This window comes from Nannobrachium achirus (genome assembly GCF_963921795.1).
Source record: "Nannobrachium achirus genome assembly, chromosome: 8".
Classification (NCBI taxonomy): Eukaryota; Metazoa; Chordata; class Actinopteri; order Myctophiformes; family Myctophidae; genus Nannobrachium; species Nannobrachium achirus.
In genome coordinates, this window is record NC_137817.1 from 58,443,415 (window position 1) to 58,461,388 (window position 17,974).

A 17,974-nucleotide genomic window follows, 5' to 3' on the forward strand; every position below is an offset into this window, starting at 1 on the left:
GCATTGTATTTAGCAATTTTAAGAAGAAGAAGAAAGAAAAAGATGGGTTTAAATACTTTTCCATTCCATATTGATACACTTGGTCTATCGATAAATGTGTGTATTCCCTGTGTTCATGTCAAGTTGCGGGTTTGTCCATAATGTGTTCAAATACAATGTTCATGTGTATTTGCCAGATAATCTATTTATATACATAGCCTAATAATACATGTTACCCTGCACTATCCATACTGTACGTTTCACACTTTGCTAAATAGTTACTGTATCACTTTTCAATAATTGAATCGTATCGCCATGAATGAACCAATATCTTCCATGAATCGTGTCTTCAAACATGTATTGATGACACAATTGTATTGTGATGCATATTGTATCACTGTTAAAATGCTTTGTTACACCCCTACTACATACAACAGGGACGTGCAGAGAATGCTATAGAGGCAGAGGCTGAAATTCCAAATGGGGACTTTTGGTGAAAATGAATCCAAATTCACAATGCGTCGCGCTTTGGCGCGTTATGAGATCTTTGAGAGATAGACTATTTTCGGTGTGTTGATACCTCACTGAACAAAAAAAATCAAGCCAATACTGGAGATGTGCGGCAAGGATTTCTACACAGAGAGGGCAATTCTTATTTTGAAATTCTTTCAACATAAGAAGCTGCATTCAAGTTCAGTAGAGTTTGGACAAGGCAATTTTCATGAATATTGCATTCAGTTACTGCATGGAAAGGGGGAGGGGGCATTTGCATTTCTTTCTCCATAGTAAAAACTGCATCCATGGTCTGGAGCAACACTCTGGAGAGGGCATTTTTACAGACACTTAAAAGAGCATGATGTCTATGTGTGCACGTGCCAGTACATAAATACATATGAATGAAGGAATGCAGATGGCATGGTCGTCTTACTTTTGTAGTTGAACTTCATCAGCTTCCATTCGACCTCCTCTGCGTCGCTGGACAATTCTTCCTGGATGCTGACGACTTCTATCGTTTCGGAGGCAAACGATAACACATGGAACTTCATCTGCACCTCGTAGCTGTCCAACTATACAAACAATGGTCCGGAGGATTGAGACCAGATCTTTGGTGAATCGTTCACTTTTTCATAAAAGCGAGAAATTTGGTACACTTTTACAGTTTGGGGCCCTGAACATTTTCAGATATGGAGCCATCATGTGTCCATGAGCGCTACACTAGAAGCCAGCCGTGTGTGTGTGTGTGTGTGTGTGTGTGTGTGTGTGTGTGTGTGTGTGTGTGTGTGTGTGTGTGTGTGTGTGTGTGTGACACAGTTCTCGAGGTAGGCTCTAGCATTGCAGCTACACACCAGTTTTATGAATTAAATTAATTAAATCACGTGACAACCTGGGCATTCACTGATTCACTGATGTTAAATATTGTAACATACTGTGGTGGTTCGTTCAGACACCGCCCGCCAGGTAGGCCCCGCACGTCGGAGAAGCGCACCCTGGATGGGAGAGCGAGGCCCAGCAGAGCAACGCATGCTGTGGGGCAAGTCATTGAAGGGCGTTACCTGCCGGCACACATGCTTCATCAGGCACAAGCATATGCACCTGTGGGCTATTCCAAACACAGGGTGCATAAATAGAAGCCTCGCTCTCTCCGCCAGTCTGTGCTGGGACTCCGACAGGCGAACATGGGCAAACAGGCGGTAAGAAACCACCATACTTCTCCCTCCACCGCATATTTCTGTGTAAAGCGCATTATAGTAATATCCTTTCTACTCATTACTTCTAGGCTGGACCGGGAGCGGACCGACACTGAGGAGTGTGTACCTTTCACTGAGGAGTGTGTACCTTTCACTGAGGAGTGGGTACCTTCCACTGGAGAGTGAGTACTCGGGCGACCTGTGGAGATGGACCTGGAAAAGGACAAAGCAGCCTTACCAACCGGACCCCCAGGGAGCCACCACCCGTCCCGTTTTGTTGAGTAGATCTCACTTCCCTTTAAAACTTACCTTGTATCCGACAATTCTCTGGCCCTAGGTCCCTTAATCCCCGTGTTCATTTTATTTAGAAGATAGAGAATTAGTCGGATTTAATTGAGAGCGGGCGCCCTACTTACCTGTCACCTGTAGAGAGAAATACTCACCTATTATCTGTGGGAAAGAGATACTTTACCTGTCACCTATGGAGAAGAATACTCACCTATTACCTGTGGGAAAGAGATACTTTACCTGTCACCTATGGAGAAGAATACTCACCTATTACCTGTGGGAAAGAGATACTTTACCTGTCACCTGTAGAGAGGAATACGCACCTATTACCTGTGGGAAAGAAAGACTTTGCTAGAACCATACTCACCTATTACCTGTGGAAAGAAGCCCCCCTAATTGACTCTTACCTACCCCTGGCCCCCGAAGAGGAGAGACGGCAGCCCCCGTCCGGGGAAGAACCTATGTTGACCTATTAATGATTATTTGAGTTATTCACATTTCTGTTGCACATTCATGCTACGTTGCATCATACTGCTGTTGTAAATTAAGAACTGTTCAATAAATGCCCGAGTTGGCAACACTGTTTACGCTCTCTTGTGTCTGGTTTGGGTTCAGTCGCCACACATGGTGGAGAATACGGGTACTGAACCTCACCTAGACGCAATATGACAACCACACCGGCTCTAAATGCTCTGTTACAGAGCCAAGCCGAATTACAACAGGCGGTGACTAAACTGATAGAGAAAATCCAAATTGACCAAGACGTTAATCCCACGCGACCGCCCGGGGAAGTTTTGACAAAGCTATCCCCCGAAGATGATATTGAAGCGTTCCTGGAGGTGTTCGAGCGCACCGCTGCCCGAGAGCGGTGGCCTGTCCCCGACTGGGGCGGGATCATTGCCCCATTTCTTTCTGGAGAAGCTCAACGAGTGTGCCGTGATCTCCCCCTGGCGGAGGCCCGTGAGTACAGGCGCCTGAAAGCAGCTATTTTAGCTAGTCAAGGTTATAGTATGCCGGCCCGAGCCCAGCGCTTCCATGGTTGGAACATGCAAGCGGCGCTGCCGCCTCGGCCCCAGATAGCCGCTCTCCTCCGCCTAACACACGGCTGGCTGACTACGGCCGGTGACCCGCCACTAATTGAGAGGATTGTCATAGACAAATGTATACGCTCCCTGCCGCCTGATGCCCGCCGCTACGCCTCACAAGTAAGCCCAAGCTCTGTGGAGGCTCTTATTGCGCTCCTAGAGAATCACCAAGTGAGTACAGAGATGATGAAAAGTACAAGGTCGGAGATTCCCAGAGGGACAGGGGAGGTACGTTACAGCCGGGACCGCTCGCGGCCCTCGGCTACTCCCCCGTCTCCCCCTGCTACGAAACGAGCCGCCACAGAGCGGACTGCCCGAAGCCAGCCGCAGATGACACGCCGGTGCTACGTCTGCGGAAAAAGTGATCATATCGCATGGTTCTGTCCGGATCGGGACCGGGATGTATCCATGCCCTCCGCCGCCGCGGCTTCTGACGGCCGGCGCCCCTGTCTGCACTCAGGGAGCCAACAGCCGCGCCACTATAATCTGCCGGTGAAAATCGAAGGGGTGGACACCCGGGCTCTACTAGACTCGGGGAGCGTTGTCACGCTGGTCCACGCTAGCTATGCCGGGCGTTCCACCTCCAGCCGGATGCCGGTCAGCTGTGTACACGGGGATGTACGGTCCTATCCGGTGACGCTGATCCGCGTACAGACAACCAGAGGAGATGTTGATGTGGAGGCTGGCGTCGTCCCCAACCTACCGGTCCCCTTGCTCATCGGCACGGACTGTGTGCTGTTTGAAAGACATTGGAACCCGGGCGGCGGTGGCCCGCCTCACCCGCGACGGAGAAGAAGGATCCGGCCGGGTCCCCGGGGGAGAAACCCCTTACCCGCGTGCCCGGTCTTCCGCGCCGAGACGGAGGGTCCACAGACTGAAGCCTCGCCAGACGAGGAGTCGCCAAGAGACGAACCCGAAGCGGACGAGCCGCCCCGGGACCCCTCATCCGAGGACCCTGAGCCGGTGAGATGGCCCGACTTTCCCGAAGAGGAGGATGAGAGCGCCGTGCTCAGAGGAGACTTTGCCACACAGCAGTGGAGTGACCCGAACTTAGAAAATGCTCGGAAAAACATCAGTGCAGTTGACGGAAAACTATGTGACGGGGTGAGTGAACTAATTTCCCCATATTTCTTTGTACGGAGAGATTTATTATATCGAGGGTGGCAGAATAACACTGGGGTCATTGTAGAACAACTGCTCGTGCCAAAAGACTACGTGACTAGAGTGTTGTACCTGGCCCATACTCATCAGCTGGGGGCGCACCTAGGCATTAAAAAAACTAGCGATCGAATTAATGCACGGTTTTATTGGCCGGGAATAAAGCGGGCAGTAGAAGACTTCTGTAAAGGATGCGGTGTTTGCCAGCTCACCGCACCCCGTCCCTTCCAGCGTAATCCACTCATCCCCATGCCGATAATTTCCACTCCGTTCAGCCGCATTGGCATGGACATAGTTGGCCCCCTCCCCAAGTCAGCCCGGGGGCACAAATATATATTAGTCATTGTGGACTATGCAACTCGGTACCCCGAGGCAATACCATTGAGAGCCGCTACAGCCAGAGCAGTGGCGCACGAGCTCTTTATGCTATTTAGCCGAGTTGGAATAGCCGATGCCATTTTATCGGATCAAGGCACCTGCTTCATGTCTCGCGTCATCACTGAACTCTATAAATGGTTAAAAATAGATAAGATAAAGACCTCTATCTTTCACCCGCAATCGGACGGATTAGTTGAACGCTTTAATAAAAGTTTAAAGCAAATGTTAAAGAAATTGATCGATATAGATGGCAAAGATTGGGATCGCTTGATTCCCTTCGTCTTGTTCGCCATACGGGAGGTGCCACAAGCGTCCAAGGGGTTTTCCCCCTTTGAGTTACTATACGGACGGCAGCCACGGGGGTTACTGGACATAGCGAAGGAGACATGGGAAAGCCAGCCATCTCCTCACCGCTCTGTCATTGACCATGTTGAACAGTTGCAGGAGAGAGCCAAGAAGGTCTGGCCGCTCGTCCGTGAACACATGGAGCAAGCTCAACGCGCCCAGTGCAAAGTGTACAACAGAGGCGCCACGCTGCGGAGCTTTGAGGTGGGCGAAAAGGTACTAGTGCTCATTCCCACCAGTGAATGCAAATTCCTCGCAAAATGGCAGGGCCCTTATGAAATTGTGGAGAAGCTTGGCCCTGTGAACTACCGGGTGCGCCAAGTAGGGCGGCGGAAAACCATGCAGATATACCATATCAATCTATTGAAAAAGTGGCACGCCGCTCCTCCTGTCGCTCTCCCAGCGTTACTAACCACTCTCTCCTCCCAGAACCCGCCGCCAGTCCCTATTGGAGAGGAACTGTCTCCGGCTCAGGTGCAAGATATACGCGAGCTCCTGAACAGAAATGCAGACCGATTCTCAGAGCTGCCGGGCCGAACCCACGCTATAAAGCACGACATCCAAACCCTTCCGGGGAAAATAGTGCGGCAGCGGCCTTACCGCATCCCGGAGGCCAGGCGGGAAGCCGTGAAAGAGGAGGTAAAAAGCATGCTACAGCTGGGAGTAATAGAGGAATCACACAGTGCCTGGTCAAGCCCCATCGTGCTGGTCCCTAAACCGGACGGCACGATCCGATTCTGTAATGATTTCCGAAAGTTAAATGAGATATCAAATTTTGATGCGTACCCCATGCCCAGGGTAGACGAATTAATTGAGCGGCTAGGCCCCGCTCGATTCGTAAGTACGCTGGATTTGACAAAAGGCTATTGGCAAGTGCCCCTAACAAACGAAACGAAAGAGAAAACGGCCTTTTCTACCCCTGAAGGGCTGTTCCAATATACAGTCTTACCCTTTGGTGTGCATGGCGCTCCCGCGACATTTCAGAGACTCATGGACCGAGTGTTAAGGCCTCACCATCTTTATGCAGCAGCATATTTAGATGACATTGTGATTCACAGCAGCACCTGGGAGAATCACCTCCATCACATCGAGGCGGTCCTGGAAGCCCTTCGCAGAGCGGGTCTGACCGCCAACGCCAAGAAATGCCGCATAGCTCCTTTGTACGAGATGACCCGACAAAGTCGGCCCAATGTGCTGCACTGGACAGAGGAGACGGAGGCCGTCTTCCGAGGCCTCAAACTGAAGCTCTGTGATGAGCCGGTCCTAAAAGCCCCCGACTTCGGTAAGAATTTTCTACTCCACACCGACGCCTCGAACACGGGCCTCGGGGCCGTGCTCTCGCAAATCATTGACAACGAAGAGCATCCTGTCACTTTTATTAGCCGAAAGCTCTTAAAGCATGAACTTAATTATGCAACGATAGAGAAAGAAGCTCTTGCCATAAAATGGTCCATACACCATCTACGCTATTATCTGTGGGGGAGACGTTTTACACTGATAACGGACCACGCACCATTAAAGTGGATGGCTAGAAGTAAAGATACAAATAAGAGAATAACACGTTGGTTTCTGGAGTTGCAGGACTACAACTTCGAAGTGGAGCATAGGCCGGGGAAGGATATCCCCCATGCCGATGCATTGTCCCGGCTCTATGAGGAAGAGCAGCAAGTTTGCGGACCGGGAGCGGACCGACACTGAGGAGTGTGTACCTTTCACTGAGGAGTGTGTACCTTTCACTGAGGAGTGGGTACCTTCCACTGGAGAGTGAGTACTCGGGCGACCTGTGGAGATGGACCTGGAAAAGGACAAAGCAGCCTTACCAACCGGACCCCCAGGGAGCCACCACCCGTCCCGTTTTGTTGAGTAGATCTCACTTCCCTTTAAAACTTACCTTGTATCCGACAATTCTCTGGCCCTAGGTCCCTTAATCCCCGTGTTCATTTTATTTAGAAGATAGAGAATTAGTCGGATTTAATTGAGAGCGGGCGCCCTACTTACCTGTCACCTGTAGAGAGAAATACTCACCTATTATCTGTGGGAAAGAGATACTTTACCTGTCACCTATGGAGAAGAATACTCACCTATTACCTGTGGGAAAGAGATACTTTACCTGTCACCTATGGAGAAGAATACTCACCTATTACCTGTGGGAAAGAGATACTTTACCTGTCACCTGTAGAGAGGAATACGCACCTATTACCTGTGGGAAAGAAAGACTTTGCTAGAACCATACTCACCTATTACCTGTGGAAAGAAGCCCCCCTAATTGACTCTTACCTACCCCTGGCCCCCGAAGAGGAGAGACGGCAGCCCCCGTCCGGGGAAGAACCTATGTTGACCTATTAATGATTATTTGAGTTATTCACATTTCTGTTGCACATTCATGCTACGTTGCATCATACTGCTGTTGTAAATTAAGAACTGTTCAATAAATGCCCGAGTTGGCAACACTGTTTACGCTCTCTTGTGTCTGGTTTGGGTTCAGTCGCCACAATACATACAGAATTAGATTCTGATTGCAACCAGACAACAATAGAACATATAGCCTATAGCACCAGGGAACTCCGTAAGACTAACTCAAATGTTTGTTTGTTTGTATTACAGATGAACCGCTGGGGAGCCACTGTTCTTTTTACCTTATTTTTTTATAGTTTATTTTAGTTTTATGCTGATACTTAGTGTTTTTGTACTGTAGATACAGTGATAGCCCAAGCGGTGTTAAACTAACTTCATATTTAACTGTCTATGACTTTGTCATATTGACTGGTTGTTTTGGCTACTCTAAGATACTTGGTTAATGGTTATACTGCAGATTGGCACATCATCGATTTCTCTCTGTGTTTGCTGTGGGGCATTAATGGCTTTTAGTAGGGGTGTAACGATACATTTTAACAGCAATACGATACGCATCACGATACATGGTTAACGATACGATACATGGATGATATTGGTTCATTCATGGCGAATCGATACGATTCGATTCAATGATTTAAAATCAATATAGTAACTATTTAGCAAAGAAATTAAATCTGTAAAACGTGTAAAAAAATCTATTATTATGGAAGTAAACGCTGTGATTATCTAGCAAATATATGGACATTATAATTTCAACACATGAACACATGGACAAACCCACCTTGACATAAACACAGAGATTACACAGATTTATCGATAGACCAAGAGTAGCTATAATTATGGAATGGAAAGGTAATTAGACCCTTCTTTTTCATTTTCCATTTTAAAATTGCTAAATACAAGGCACTAATACTTAGTTTCCATATAATCAATTATTTGCATTGCAAAATGATTCGATACCGATTACCGCATTTTAAAACGGTACGATACGATACAAAGCCAAAACGGTATGATATTTTACTTTTGTAAACGATATAGTAGATCATTGAAAATTAAAATCAATTTTTCGATTCAGTTACTATATCGTTACACCCCTAGCTTTTAGCCTTTTTGAGAGTGTAGTTGCAGTGATCTTTTGCCGTGTTTTTTAATGCCAAGTTAAATGCCAAGTGCTCTTTGGTGCGCTGTGGAACACTGTGGAAAGAAATAATGAAACACCTGGGTTTGATAAACTGATTCAAGGTGTGGGTTATAGTGGGTTATAGTCTCATATACCACAGCAACCAGCCAATCAGAATCAAGGAATGAAACTAGCCGTTTTAGAAATAGAGACATGGAACCTCATCTGTACCTCGTAGCTATCCAGCTTTTAGTGGGTGATCTGTAGCTCATAAATGTTGAACTATAGGACACAATTGTTAATTTGAAGGCAAACTTTGACAGTCATATCCTTTTTTTTTATAGAATAGGGTACAGTACAGTATAAAGTGGAGTAGATGTGAGCCAGACCTTCCTGATGAGCTTGACGGTAGCGTCTCTGCTCTTGTTGAATTCCTCCTCGCTGATGCTGCCTGACGTGTCCAATAGGATGAAGACGTTCATACGGCTCTCATCAGACACACGTATGCTCCTCCCCCATGACTCTATAGGACCACAAGGATCATGAAAGAATAAACATCTATCAACTGTCTCTCTCACACACACTATACACTATAGGCCTACACACTATGGGGCGGCAGTGGCTCAGGCGGTAGAGTGGCCGCTTGAGAACCAGAAGGTTCCCAGTTCAAACCCGGGCTCCCCCAGAGATAGGGCCGATTCATACCCCACTTTAGAGCCAATTTGGGTCGGCTCTGTCCGAACTACAATATGAGGGGTGGTGGTGTCTCTCTCGGGTGACTTCTCACCCTATCTCTAAGGGAGATACCAGCCACCCGTCTGAGGAAACTCATTTTGGCTGCTTGCACCCGTGACCTTATACTTTCGGTCATGACCCACACTTCATGACCATAAGTGAGAGTAGGAACGAAGATTGCTCGGTAGACAGAGAGCTTTGCCTTCCGGTTCAACTCTTTTTTCTTCACAACAGTACGATTTAGCAACTGCAAAACCGCTCCTGCTGCTCCGATTCTCCGATTCTCCGTCTGATCTCCTTCTCCGTCTTCCCCTTTCTCTCATTCGTGAACAAGACTCAGAGATACTTAAACTCCTTCACCTGGAGTAAAGCCTCATTCCCTACTTGGACTGCTTGGACCGCAGCTGTTCTTAGAGGCTGCGTACGAAAAGACCCGCCCCCTCGTCTATGGGTCACTGTGGCTCAGGTTAATTCACACACTTTCTGGTTGAACCCACCTTCCTTCTTCTTGAAGTCGGGAGACAGAACATCCATGACCCCAGACAGAGAGCCTCCCATGGCCTCTGCTACAGCTTGAGGGGAGTCGAAAACATAGCGTGCTGCAGACAAAAATATATAAGTGAAAACATGCTGCAGACATAAATCACCCGTTTCGAATGATATCAACGCACTTAATGCGAAATATTCACGTGTTTTCAGACGCTTCAATGCAGAGGTATCCGTAGATACCGGATACTGGGTATCCCAGTATCTCACCAATGCAGAGATATTAGTAGTAAAATGTCGACATCTAGTGGTCAAACTCAGAGGTGCACAATAATAAAAACTGAGCTGAATCCCAGCATCGAACCAGATGCCATGGATTCTCTGTTCCCCGGTGTAACGCTCCACGCCACAGACCCCGACGGAGCAGCGCGGTATTGGGCGCCGATGACCCCCGTGAGTCGCCACCGAGGCGAGCGCTAGCGAGCCGAGTTGCCGCGACGAGCGGTGGGAACGGCGACCAATCCCACTCAGCCGCGTTACCGAGATATGTGCCGTTATGGACAGAATAGTAAATATTCAGTCCCTCACTATCCACGTCTACCCCACTGCACGTCTACCCCACTATCCACATCAAAGATAAATGCACAAAAAAGGAGTCACATCATCCGTTCATTAGCTCAGTCAGTAGAGCACGGATGCAACAAACCCTCGGCTTGGGTTCGATTCCCGTGAGGGGAATATAATATTCGAGGCGACAGATATCGGCGCATGCGTACATCAAAGTGCACGGAAACGAGTATCCCGTGGATACTCCGTGGATACCCTGTGGATACTCTCTGCATTCAAATGCATGATAAATGGTGAAAAAGTCCGATTGAATGCGAAGAGAGCAGTCGAAGCCGATGCATAAATACATACATGAAAACATTAAAAACATGCTGCACTACAGACAAAGCCACATACATGAAAACATGCTGCTCGTAAAAGGCGCTATAGCCCTTGTTTTTAATGTAATCTTTCGCTATCAGTCCATACCCTAGCATTGTGGCGCGGTCCTGGCTGCTACACCACTAAGATACCCATGTACCTGACAAAATACTTCCTAAACGTCAAGCATGTCCACAATTACAACACCAGAGGCAGCTCCACAGATCACGTTCAACCCAGATTTGGCTCTAAAAAACGGTTCAAATTCGTTCTCCTGCGTCTTTCTTTTGCAGTTGATATTAACCCCTGCATAGTACTGTCTGTGTTCATCTCTCTTTCATTCAATGTTATGGGGCTGTTAAGTCTGACATCATTTTGTAGGCAGAGGAGAACTTTTGCCCCCCAAAAAAGCGAATCTTTTTACTATTTTTACTATTTACTTTTTCTTCTCTTTGTTGTTGAAAGGAAAGTGGTAGAATTATACTTTAGTCGTTATTTTTGTCTCGGATCTGTTGAAATAGCGAGGGACAGATATTGACAATAAATCTGCTTGGAGGTCTGACTACAAAATGATGTCACAGCTTTAAAGCCCCTATACATTAAGGGTTCCTGTGTAAAGAGACTGAAGAGCTTACTAGGATCTCCTTTTACAATTTAGGCATTTAGTAGGTCCACTCCCTGCTCCACTCCTTGCTCTCCAGACACTGTCTGTTACATCAGCCGATATCCCCATTGTCATCCCTTAGCTAAGGCTCAGTGTCTCCTGGTAGCTCAGTGTCTCCTGGTAGCTCAGTCTGTCTACTGGCTACCAGGATGCTGGTAGACCGGTTATCACCCATCATCCCACGTACTCATAGTACATACAGTACATTATACATCCATACCCTGGCATCGCGGGGTGGTCCCGCTCCACTCTCTGTTCTCCAGACACTGTCTCTCTGCAGAGCCCAGCAGGTCCAGGCCGGCCTCACAGCGGTACCAGACCCTCTCTCCTGTCCGGAACCAGGAGGCCCCCGATGTCCTGTGGGCCCCTGGGGGCACCCCGGGGTCCCCACAGTCATCAGCTGCATGGAGAGAGAGAGAGAGAGAGAGAGAGAGAGAGAGAGAGAGAGAGAGAGAGAGAGAGAGAGAGAGAGAGAGATGTCTACATGTTAATACAAGGAAAACTATGCACTGACGAAGGTCCTATGACCGAATGGTGTGATGCTTTTTTTTGCACCTGTCACTTTGAGCACAGACCACTTTATGAGCAAGCATGATAAAAATGAAATACAACTATTTTTGTAGTCTCTGAATAAGGTGTGAGACTTTTTGTGCCAGTTTTCTTCTATATTTTCGAGACCACCGGTGCGGCGGTCAACCCTGGCCTGAACACATAGGACAAAGAAGGGCGCAACACTTAACCCTGGACGTTTTCAGAGAGCAATGAATTGAAAAATGCGAAAGAAAAATCTTAGGATTTAGAACAGTATTTCTCAAAAATAGCAGATCTACAAGCTCACAAGATGTTTTTACAGAGTTTGTTCTTTCTGTTTGTTTGAGAAACATATTGAACTGAATAATTCTCAAAATTCTCTCCTGGGGTGTCCTGTAACGAAAGAAATTCAGATGGATTGTCTGTGTGACCAACTACACATCATTTAAATACATATAATTGAAATACATATCATTTTGGGGGTCCTTGACACAAAACAGATTGAGAACTACTGATTTAGAAGGTATTTGTAGAATCCCAGGTCTTAATGGTTCAGACTTTAGAAAAATAAACCCTTTAGCGAATGCTTGTCACAGACAGACAGTAATAATAAAGGATAATGCTTGTTCCAGTCACCCTGGTTGTCACAGACAGACAGTAATAATAAAGGATAATGCTTGTTCCAGTCACCCTGGTTGTCACAGACAGACAGTAATAATAAAGGATAATGCTTGTTCCAGTCACCCTGGTTGTCACAGACAGGCGTGCTCCCGTTCCACAGCCCAGACAGGGTGCAGGTCCTCTGGGTGGACCCAGACAGGGTGAAGCCCTCCTGGCAGGAGAAGCTCTGGACCTGGCCTGAACGGAACCACTGGTCCCTGGGAGACATGTCCCCGTTGTCCACCTGCAGCTGACCTGGACACAACACCACTGGGACAGAGAGACAGAGACAGAGACAGAGAGAGAGAGAGAGAGAATAAACAAGTACAACACAAGGTATTATATCAACATCAATACATCAAATGCATAGGAATGGTAATCTAAAAAACGTAGGTGGACCAAGAACCTATTCAATAAATTCAAAACATCAATAATCTGTACATGGAAGCGATACACACTAGCTTCGATGTATGATAGGATGACAAGTGGAAAATGACCTGACATCGGCCTATATAAAAACTGCCATCAGCCTACATTATAGTAGGCCTTACAGTACAGTATATAGGCCTACTTAGTTTATGGCTAAGATTCATATACCTGACGAAGACATCGAAATGTTATCATTCCTGCCTTGCCTAATAAATACTGTAGCCAGGGGCGGTTTTTATAAACTGGGGGCTCCCCACAAAGGTAGTAAAAGAGGCCCCGAGAAGTCAAAAGAGCACGCACATCTTATAAATATTTTCCGGGTGCAGAGCTAAAAAAACATACCGAGTAGAGAGGAGGAGGCTCGCACACCGCCTTATGCTCCCAAATAGATAGCCTCCTCCTCTCTACTCAGTAAAAGAGGCCCCCCCATGAGCGCGCGTGAAAAATAGGTATATGCGCGAAAAACAGTATGCACGCGCGCAAAGCGCAGGAATTAAAAATGCCACCCTCCAACTCAATACCTATTCTGAAAAAGTGATGATTTAGCATGACAAGACAATGAACTTGACAGGACAATGAAGAGCAGAGGCAGAGGAAGCCTATTTGTTGTCATTATTGTTGGTTTTAAATACCTAACCACAATCATTTTGGATCTATTTGATTAATTTAAGAAGAGTACAGTAAGGTAAGTAAGGTGGTATATAGAGTAGGCCTAGGCCTATATTTATATTTTTATACACGACATATTTGATGCAGGACAATAATTATTTTAATAACAATAAGGGAATATCAGTGAATAATAATACTTTAAAATTTATATTTTTACAATTTCTTTTTAATTATTATTTTTCAAAATTTAGATAAAATCATTTATTTTCTTAACATCATTAATTCTCAAGCCTAATATGTGTAATCTTTGAGTACAGTTTGGATATTGCACGTATGTACAGGAAATTCATAGAGAGACAAGAGAGAGAGCTGATCACTTAACATTCCAATCAATCAACTCAATTGTCGCCAGCTGGTCTCTGTGTGAAATCTATTGACTCCAGTGAGCAGTTGGTCAATTCTTTAAAAACAAATCATAACTTTTGACAGGAATGGGCTAGAGACTTACTTTTTTTTTCAGCAGGGGGGCCCCTCTGCCTAGGGGCTCTAAGCAGTTGCGTAGTCTGCGTAGAGCAAATGCCCGCCCCTGACTGTAGCCTATTAATAATGAGTTGTGAGCCCTTGCTTACTTCAATGTTGCATAAAACCACTTTCAATTTCAAAATATAAAAAAGCGATCTAAAATAGCTGATCTACAAGGTCACAAAGCGTAACTTTGCGATTTGTTCGTAGATCAGATGTTTATCATAAATCCTGTCGTCTGACACGTTACCTTTACAGGTGGCCCGGGATACCGGTCTGCCATTGGCTGATCTCATGGTGGACCACTCCCCCTGGGCTTCACACAGCCTATGGCTAACAGGGTAAGGGTAGAACCCAGGAGCACAGCGATAGGTCAGAACACTGCCCGGCTCACCTGCCTTCGGACAAGAAAACATCTGATAAATGATAAAATGAAACACTACATAATTGTCTTGATTAAACATATTTTCATAGATTTCATAGATAGCGTCATAGACTCGTTTTGACAGTTTTCAGACCTCTTGAACTTGACTTTTACTCTGAACTGCTCGATTTTCCATTTACACCAAACGCCTTTGCCATATAGTCGATTTACAAGATCACAAAGTTGGGAGCTGTAGATTGTTCTTCTCAAAATAGGGATGCTAGGGTTCAAAACAAGTGGTTAAAAATACCCATCTCACAGAGATTTAGTGGGTCCCCTTGACAGGGACTCAAGGGGGTCCCCGGACATGCTCTGAAAAACTGAAAAAAGTTAGGGTTAGGGTTAGTTAAATAAATGATCACAAACACTTTCAAGATTTTCAACAGTGCCCTGATCCAGAAAAGGTCTCAAATCCTTTGTTCACAAGCATTTTTTATGTTTCTTTTTTCTTTTTCTGCATTTATTGATAGTGAACAGCAGACAGACAGGATATGGGACGAGATTGCAGAATGCAGACATCAGCAGAATAGATGTCACGCACACGGCTACCAAATATAAAGAAAAGAGAAGTGTTCTTTCTTTCGTTTCATCTTACATGAACCACAGCGACTCATTCTGAAACGAAGCTGATGAACCGTTATGTGTGTTAACTCAGCAACTGTCTGTCAGCAATTCTATCCACATAGTGGGAGAAGTAATCTGGTTTTGTTGTCAACAGTACAACATAGTGGTACAAGTAAAAGGCTTCTATTCAAGGTTTTACTTGAAAATGAAAGTACAAATTAATGGCATCAAAATGATACTTCCCGTAGCAAAGTAAGAGTACTCATTATGAAAAAATAAAAATAAATAAAAGAATAACAAATGAATAAATGTATAAATAAATAAATAAAAGAAGAAAAATCCCCCTTATTATTATGTTCTAATTTGTCAATAATAACTCATCTACAAGCTCACAATGTGTCATGATGCCGCACATTGTGAGCTTGCAGATCGGCTATATTTCACAATTTGTAGAAAACAACTCCCTAAAATCAATTATGGGTCATTTTCTTCCAAGCCTAATCAATAACATGTATTATGTTGATTACCTGTGAGTAGGTGACGTTCCCATCTCTGATGCTCTCCGTGGTGGGACAGCTGACCTGATCTTCATCCTCATACTCATAGTCTTCCTCCTGCAGATCAGCTGACAGGAGCATGCTGGGTTATGGTATGGATGTACACTGTATCTGATCCATTGGTGATCTAAATGTGAACCAGGGCCCACTTGTGGTGGGCTGTGAGGGCCCCCAAATAATTGCCAAAACACTGAGATTCTTTCTTTCAAATTTTATCCCATGATTTTGTAACCGATTTTTTTCACCCAGTGCCAATTGCCTAAGCTGTAATCCTGGGTGCTGCTCTCCCTCTGCCAACCTGCGGAGGGCCCCGAACTGAGCTCATGCTTCCTTCAGTGCATGAGGAGTGAGCAGGCCGCTTCTTTTCACCTGACAGGGGGGAGCTTCCCCGGTTGGACGTAGCGCGTGGAAGGAACACGTTATTCCAACCAGTTCCTTTCCCCTTCATCAGGCACCCCGGCCAGGGGGGAGGCAGTATAATATAGACCAGGATTACTGCATGTTTTTGTGAGGGTACATACCCTAGGGGACACAGGGAGAACATGCAAACTCCACACAGAAAGGCCCTTTTGCCAACCCCACCTTGGGTGTGTGCATAGTTGACGCGGAGGAGAGAACACGCCTTCAGCGCCCACAGCACCACCCGGCGGGAATCAAACCCATGGGACCTTCTAGCTGTGAGGCGACAGCGGTACCGACTGTGTCACTGTGCCCCAAAGCACTAAGATTTTAATGATAATATCAAATCATTTTATTGATAATATCAATTTAATTATTAATCGATCATTAATTAGTTTGGGGTTCCTTGGCATGAAAAAGTTTGGGAACCACTGATCTAACAAAGCAGAAATAATTGTTAAAGAAAAACAGATGCTAGATATAAAGCACATACAGTATAGTAGGTGTAGACATCAGACTCACCATGTAGAACACAGCTGAGCAGAAGGACACACAGCACCGCTACAACACTCATGACCTCGGGAGAACTGACTGCAAGAACGTTTAATTACAACAATTCAATTACACTTCTGTTATTTCAGTCAGTGTGCTTTACACAAAACACATATTTTCAACATTTCAATTCTGTAAAACAAAGTTAAACACCACATCCTTAATACGAAACTCCTAGCCTATTCAGAAACACAGAGCAAAAGAAATAAGGATATTTGACTGCAGTGAAAACATTATAAACCAAATTACAGCGCTGAAAATACATTAAAGAATGTCAATAACAGAAAGGGTTTTAGTTGTGATTTAAAAAGAAGTGAACTTACTCTGGTGAGAGAGTGAGAACAACTGAGTTTATGTGGAGTCCACGACGATAGTGTTTGTATGCTGACCAGACTACTGTTTGATTTGACCAATGATTACCCATTAATACACACACACGCACGCACGTGCACGCACACACGCACACTCACTCAAGTGCGCGCACACGCACAAGTGCGCACACACACAAACACACACACACACACACACACACACACACACACACACACACACACACACACACATGCGCACACACACACATGCGCGCACACACACACACACACACACACACAGAGCACGGGACAACAGGCGTTGAGCAATTTAGGACAGAACCTGTGACCTTGTATTCTTTCACTTTCTTTTCTGATACTTTTCTGATTTTATTTTTCTTTTCTTTTTTTAGATAAATTGTCGGTGGATTTGTATTTTGCACACACACACACACACACACACACACACACACACACACACACACACACACACACACACACACACACACACACACACACACACACATACAAACACACACACACACACACGCGCGCGCGCGCTCGTGCGCACACACTATACGTGCATGTGCGTGAATGAAGTTTGAATTCCATATGAATGTGGCAGGTTTAAAGGACAACTTCACCACTTTTCAACCCATCTTCATATAATTGGTCCTCATAATGTTTATGATAAATAGCACCATTTTGTTGTACTCGGTCTGTGTCTCATAGGAAGGCTGTGGGCAGGCAGATATATTAATAAAAGATACAATACAATAAAAGTCCATATATGGGTATTCTCAGATGATGCCTTGTTAGGTGAACCACCCTAACAGAATCCATATATGGCCAAGACAGATGATGAAATCTGCCTAACGATGATGTCGCTGACAGACAGGTTTTGAACTGCCCACAGCAGTCGTCCTTTAATGTGTGAATTCCCTCGGCAGCTGCCTGAGGGGAGGAGAGGGGAGATAGGAGGGGAGGGGAGGTTGTTTGCTCAATGATTTGTAGCTGTTCTTTCACCACACGCATGTGCACGCACGTACACACACACACGCACACACGCACACACGCACACACGCACGCACGCACGCACGCACGCACGCACGCACGCACGCACACACACACACACACACACACACACACACACACACACACACACAACACCCATGCACACCCACGCACACCCACGCGCACACACGCACGCA

General features: G+C 45.8%; 1 protein-coding gene across 2 annotated transcripts in view; it reads right to left on the reverse strand.

Annotated features, from left to right (window-relative positions):
- Positions 1–16,864, reverse strand: part of LOC308289537 (complement C2) — a 32,144-nt gene extending 15,280 nt beyond the window's left edge. For both annotated transcript variants that reach the window (XM_080731243.1, XM_080731242.1), the window contains exons 1-9: positions 16,779–16,864; positions 16,426–16,494; positions 15,475–15,572; positions 14,210–14,357; positions 12,484–12,669; positions 11,429–11,608; positions 9,629–9,730; positions 8,786–8,919; positions 908–1,046 (exon numbers count right to left, since the gene is read on the reverse strand). In XM_080731243.1, coding sequence (XP_080587369.1) covers positions 908–1,046; positions 8,786–8,919; positions 9,629–9,730; positions 11,429–11,608; positions 12,484–12,669; positions 14,210–14,357; positions 15,475–15,572; positions 16,426–16,477 — 1,039 coding nt within the window. In that variant the 5' untranslated portion in view covers positions 16,478–16,494; positions 16,779–16,864. The remainder of the gene's footprint in view (positions 1–907; positions 1,047–8,785; positions 8,920–9,628; positions 9,731–11,428; positions 11,609–12,483; positions 12,670–14,209; positions 14,358–15,474; positions 15,573–16,425; positions 16,495–16,778) is intronic.
- Between the last annotated feature and the right edge of the window lie 1,110 nt (positions 16,865–17,974).